Here is a 968-nt window from a genome sequence, read left to right as displayed (position 1 = left end):
GTGTATGTGTAATTGTGTGTGCGCGTATATCTTATTGTGACGAATTTGTATGCGCAGAAACCCTTCCATACGCAATATTTAATCCATTCTCTCTCATTGCTATGTTCTCGTGTTTAGTCGTGAACTTTAGGTACTTGTATTTCATATGTGTGTGCTTGCCTTTGTGCATGTTTTATGCAGTGTGGTATATTTTGTAGCTGTGAACATACTTGTAGTTTCTTTCCTTCTCACTTTTATATATATATATATTTTTAGTTCTGTTGACAATACCACTAAAAAGGGGAGTGTGGGAGTGTGAAGTAGGTTAAGGTAGTGAAAAAAGGAAGTAAAACATAAAAATCCCGCTGGCTCCCCTCTTTTCCCCCTCTTTTGCTCATCCGCTTCATTGAGATGTTGGAGTCTTTTGAATTTGATCAGGAACGAAAGGAGGCGTTAAACACAGTGGCGGAGCTAATCGCTTCAACTATTGAGGGAGCTGAGTCACAAGATGTTCACGATGTACTTTCGTCATCCCTTCATTTGCCTCATAACTGGCAGGAAATTGTTCAGAAAAGGGCTGAGCAAAGGCGTAAACTCAGTGCTACTTTTACTTTATTTTGTGAAGAAACAATTGCCACCCCGTCAACGGATGGCAATGCCGCTCTGGATATTAGTGAAGCGCCCGCAACATGTTTCTTACCGGAGTTACGACCCAAAACAATGCCACCCGTTACAACTTCAGCGACACGCGGGTTTGAGTGTCCCAGTTGTGGAAATCATTGGGATGTTGTTGACGCCCGTAAATCACTGCGCAATAGCAACACATCTTCTGCTCTGCGAGAGTTAAGTAACGCTGATGTTGGATTTTGCCCAGTGTGTGAAGATATTTAGTTAAGTGTAGTCATATCAGTTGGTTCCTTTCCCCCATTTCAATACATTCCTTTTCTTTTCTTTTTCACTTTTCCCCCTTTAAAGAGAGAAAGAGAGAG

The 968-nt window shown here is 41.5% G+C and overlaps 1 protein-coding gene across 1 annotated transcript; it reads left to right on the top strand.

The window, feature by feature from the left end:
* Window positions 1-390: 390 nt before the first annotated feature.
* Window positions 391-870, top strand: TEOVI_000365300 (uncharacterized protein; the record flags this gene model as incomplete). The annotated part of the gene is made up of 1 exon (XM_067226531.1): window positions 391-870. The coding sequence occupies one exon, from the start codon at window positions 391-393 to the stop codon at window positions 868-870; it is 480 nt and encodes a 159-aa protein (XP_067082632.1).
* Window positions 871-968: the final 98 nt, after the last annotated feature.

This window comes from Trypanosoma equiperdum, assembly GCF_001457755.1.
Source record: "Trypanosoma equiperdum strain OVI genome assembly, contig: ctg_778, whole genome shotgun sequence".
NCBI lineage: Eukaryota > Euglenozoa > Kinetoplastea > Trypanosomatida > Trypanosomatidae > Trypanosoma > Trypanosoma equiperdum.
This window is presented reverse-complemented; position numbering and strand designations above follow the sequence as displayed.